Here is a 4,822-nt window from a genome sequence, read left to right on the forward strand (position 1 = left end):
GTTTTCCTAGCCAGCTTTCGTCAACCCACGCACGCACGAGCAGGACGAGAGTCTCCCAGTTTTCTCCTCTCTCAAGGAAGGAAGGAAGGAAGAAAAAGATAGGACCAAGGCATATTTGGTTCCAAAACGGGGAAGGCAAGGTTCAACAAACAGAACACAAGGAGGGGAGCGGGCGGGGAGGCCGTTGCGTTTCCCGCTATTTCCTCCTTGCCCACCGCTCCCTATACAACCTCCACGCCGGCTGCGTCGCCTTCCCCCTGAGGCTCCGCATCCCCCGCATTCTTGACCTCCCCGGCGCCCACCCGCCGGCTCGCCATGGGCAACTGCTGCGCGGGATCCGGGGATGCGGAGCCCGAGGCCGCCGCCGACCCCTCCACGCGCCGCGCCGGCGCCTCCGTCCAGGCCGGCGGCGCCTCGCCCTCCTCCGCGCCCGCCCAGAACAAGCCGCCGGCCGCCATCGGCCCCGTTCTCGGCCGCCCCATGGAGGACGTGCGCAGCATCTACACCGTCGGCAAGGAGCTTGGCCGCGGCCAGTTCGGGATCACCAGCCTCTGCACGCACAAGGCCACGGGCCAGAAGTTCGCCTGCAAGACCATCGCCAAGCGCAAGCTGTCCACCAAGGAGGACGTGGAGGACGTGCGGCGCGAGGTGCAGATCATGTACCACCTCGCGGGGCAGCCCAACATCGTGGAGCTCAAGGGCGCCTACGAGGACAAGCAGTCCGTGCACCTCGTCATGGAGCTCTGCGCCGGCGGCGAGCTCTTCGACCGGATCATCGCCAAGGGCAAGTACACGGAGCGCGCCGCCGCAGCCCTGCTCCGCACCATCGTCGAGATCATCCACACCTGCCACTCCCTCGGCGTCATCCACCGCGACCTCAAGCCCGAGAACTTCCTCCTGCTCAGCAAGGAGGAGGACGCGCCGCTCAAGGCCACCGACTTCGGGCTATCCGTCTTCTACAAGCAAGGCACGCACGCGCGCATGCATGCATTTTTCTTCTTCTTCTTCTTTCCTGTCCAAGCAAAATAGCAAATGAAACCGTTTCTTCGTTACTGAAGAAAGAATTCTGGCGCCATTGTTGGTTGCAGGGGAGGTGTTCAAGGACATCGTGGGCAGCGCCTACTACATCGCGCCGGAGGTCCTGAAGCGGAACTACGGGCCGGAGGCGGACATATGGAGCGTCGGCGTCATCGTCTACATCCTTCTCTGCGGTGTCCCTCCCTTCTGGGCAGGCGAGTCGTCTTCTAATCTAATTAATCCCCCCCTAATAACAGTCTAAACGAAACGCATCAATTAAGGTAGCGAGACTGGGATTTTCTTGGTGTTCCAGAATCGGAGCACGGCATCTTCAATTCCATCCTGAGGGGGCAGATCGACTTCAGCAGCGACCCATGGCCACGCATTTCGCCCGGCGCCAAGGACCTCGTCAGAAAGATGCTCAACTCTGACCCCAAGAAAAGGATATCAGCCTACGACGTCCTCAGTGCGTGCCCATCTCTTTGCCTTTTTATGAGTAGTATTTTTTGCGAGCAGTTCTATTAACGTACTGAATTCTGATCCTATGCTGTGGTTTTGGTGTTCAGACCATCCATGGATCAAGGAAGACGGAGAGGCGCCTGACACGCCGCTGGACAACGCCGTCATGAACAGGCTCAAGCAGTTCAAGGCTATGAACCAGTTCAAGAAAGCTGCGCTAAGGGTTCGTCCGTGGTTCTGATTTACTATTCACGAACTAGCAGCAGTGCACAACTGAACCTCCATTTTCTGAAGTGAACTGAACGGATCCATTGCATGCATGGTATGCAGGTCATCGCCGGATGCCTGTCGGAGGAAGAGATCAGGGGTCTCAAGGAGATGTTCAAGAGCATGGACTCGGACAACAGCGGCACCATCACCGTCGACGAGCTCCGGAAGGGTCTGGGAAAACAGGGGACCAAGCTCACGGAGGCCGAAGTGGAGCAGCTCATGGAAGCCGTAAATCTCTCTATCTACATATATACATTTGGCCGCTTAATTACTACTGTAGGTCCATGGAACGGCGCGTTTTGAGCTTTAATTTCCTGGTCCAGGCCGACGCCGACGGGAGCGGGACGATCGACTACGAGGAGTTCATCACGGCGACGATGCACATGAACAGGATGGACCGGGAAGAGCACCTCTACACCGCCTTCCAGTACTTCGACAAGGACAACAGCGGGTACGTAACCTGACAAGTTCACATTCTCTCCTCATCGACAGACATACACACTAGTGAACTCACTCATTCTTGGCCTTGCCATGGCTGCCGCATGCAGCTACATTTCCAAGGAGGAGCTCGAGCAGGCCCTTCGGGAGAAGGGGCTCCTGGACGGCAGAGACATGAATGAAATCGTGTCGGAAGTCGACGCCGACAACGTAATTAACGAGTGTATTCATTCTTTGTTGATGGTGGATGCATGGATGCGTGCGTGCGTTGGCCAAATGATGGTCTGAAAGCTCGTCGTGGTTGTGTAGGACGGGAGGATCGACTACAGCGAGTTCGTGGCGATGATGAGGAAAGGGGCCCCCGAGGGGGCCAACCCCAAGAAACGGCGCGACGTCATGCTATAGGAGACGGCGGGTTGGTGGAGGAAGCCGCCGGCGATCGGCGACAGAACAGCAAGCGATCGAGCGCGCGTGCGAGGCCGCTCGCAACGACGACGACGATGGGCTCGTGTACATTTTTCACAGAAGGGGTCGAGTAGCAAATGTTCATATATATACCGTGGGATTGGGAATCGAAAATGTTCGTACGCTGTCGGGCGCTCATCTTCTTCTTCTCTGGTTCTGCTGGTTCCCTTGACTTGTTAGTATGTATACATCAGTTGAGTAAGTTGGCATTTTTTAGCCTGAATTTGTACACGGTTTCAGGCTTGGAAATGTACAGGTATGTAACTTGAGTGAACTAACGAGTGTGTTTTTGATGCGTCTCTCGCGTGCAAACTCTCTATGGCTTGTGGAACAGTATGAAGTAGTACATCGGTTGAGTAAGGTGGGCATATTTTAGCCTGAATTTGTACACAGTTTCAGGCTTGAAAATGTACAGGTATGTAACTTGAGTAAACTAACGAGTGTGTTTTTCCTGTTTCTCTTCCAAACTCTCTATTGCTTTGTGGAACGGTCTGAAGTACAACTGTACAAGCAGGCAGCTTAGTAACATGTAGAAAAATAAAAGCAGAATCAGAAGCAATAGCCTGAACAAGCTCTGCTCCTCAATGGATACCTCCAGCTGGTCTGCTATTCTGCGGGTCCTCAAGGCTGCTTGGGGAGGGGACACCTGAACTGCCTATCACAAAGATGGAGCTCCACTCGAGACTCGCCATCCCATGGAAAAGAATTGGACATGCTGGAGTGCCTAGCTCACGCCAATCATGTTGTAGTGAAAAACAACACAGGAGAGGGGGTTTGGGGTGTACGATGGCCATTTTATGGGTTGTCATTCATCAAGAGAAAAGGCACATGGATTTTTTTTTTGGAACGAAGGCTCAAGAAAGGGCCCGGCTTTGAATTAACAAAGCCATCAACCGGCCAGGATTACACAAGGCCACCAAGCATGAGCGACCGAAAGATACATGGGAGCTGACTGAGCAGCTTACAACGCAACGCCCACTACTGCACACCAAGAGAATACACGAGAAAATCCTGCAAGTAATGTCGAAGCCCGCTGCACCCCGGGACCAAAGGCAGGCACCAAAGAAGCATCGAGGATCAGTCAGTAGCATGGAGGCACTGAGGGTCGCCTGACCATGGAGCATCGAACAAAACGAGCACATGTCTTCCAACGCCGAAGAGGAACCCTATCCTCTCGCCTAGGCTTGAAGGCGCCGCACCATCGGATCATTGGGAGCTCACCCGAGAGCTAGAGCAAGCGCCGGCCGACACACCATAGCAAGAAAACTATCGGTCCTCGCCACACCGAAGACACACTACATCTGCTGCACTGCCACCTTCCTTGGACACCGAGAAACAGAAGGAAAGTTGCCGGGAGGATCGTCAAAGAAGCACTTCAGAGCACCAGGGGCGAAAGTTGGAAGCACCAGGTGCCGCTCCAGTGTCCGCACAAGGAGAGAGGCATTCGCGGTGCGCGTCGTGGAGCTGTCAACGGGAAGAGGAACCCTATCCCCCTCCAACCCGGCTCAGGAGCAGAGCCACCATGACACACCACGACCTTGCCACCGCAGAGCAACACTCCATCAAGGCATACACCTGCAGGAACACACACCCTACACAGAAAAATCACCCCTTGGGCTCGCCGTCAACGAGCACTCTCCAACCTCACAACCACTCTCCCGAAGAACCAGAGAGCCCTAGGCGGCGTCTTCAAGAAGAGAACGACGCGCAGGGCGCCGCCGCTGCCCAACCCAGGACGGGTTTTGGACTTTCACCCGGGATCTAGGACGGGGGTGGCAAGAACAAGTCCTCAGCGGCGTCTCCAGGGAGAAAACCACGCGCGCACGCGCCGTCGCCACTGTGGCCGGAGAACCGGCCAAGGGATTACCCTAGACGCAGTCCTATACCACCATCCCCCCGCTAGCACTGGATCTGATAGCCAAAGCCACAAATCGGACCGCTAGAGGAGGGGGGGGGGGGTGGAGCAGAGGAGGAGAGGAGCACGACCTTCAGATCTGGAATGGAAGAAGCCCACGCCACGACCACCTCCTGCCGGCTCCTTGCTGCCCGAGCTGCTGAGGAGGCCGTCCGCCGCATCCCGCGCCCGCCACCTGGCGCGAAGGTGGCGCCACCTCGCCGTCCGGGGCCGCCGCCCCGGCGTCCAGGGTCCTTCGCCGAGGGATGAAGCGACGGG

At 56.5% G+C, this 4,822-nt stretch overlaps 1 protein-coding gene across 1 annotated transcript; it reads left to right on the top strand.

Annotated features, from left to right (window-relative positions):
- Positions 1-315: 315 nt before the first annotated feature.
- LOC119277330 (calcium-dependent protein kinase 2-like) lies at positions 316-2,948 on the top strand. The gene is made up of 8 exons (XM_037558602.1): positions 316-967; positions 1,089-1,232; positions 1,331-1,483; positions 1,584-1,699; positions 1,807-1,974; positions 2,070-2,197; positions 2,295-2,394; positions 2,494-2,948. Exons 1-8 carry the CDS (start codon positions 316-318, stop codon positions 2,587-2,589), a joined length of 1,557 nt encoding a protein of 518 aa, XP_037414499.1. The 3' UTR covers positions 2,590-2,948.
- Positions 2,949-4,822: the final 1,874 nt, after the last annotated feature.

The sequence above is a fragment of the Triticum dicoccoides genome, chromosome 3B (genome assembly GCF_002162155.2).
Source record: "Triticum dicoccoides isolate Atlit2015 ecotype Zavitan chromosome 3B, WEW_v2.0, whole genome shotgun sequence".
NCBI lineage: Eukaryota > Viridiplantae > Streptophyta > Magnoliopsida > Poales > Poaceae > Triticum > Triticum dicoccoides.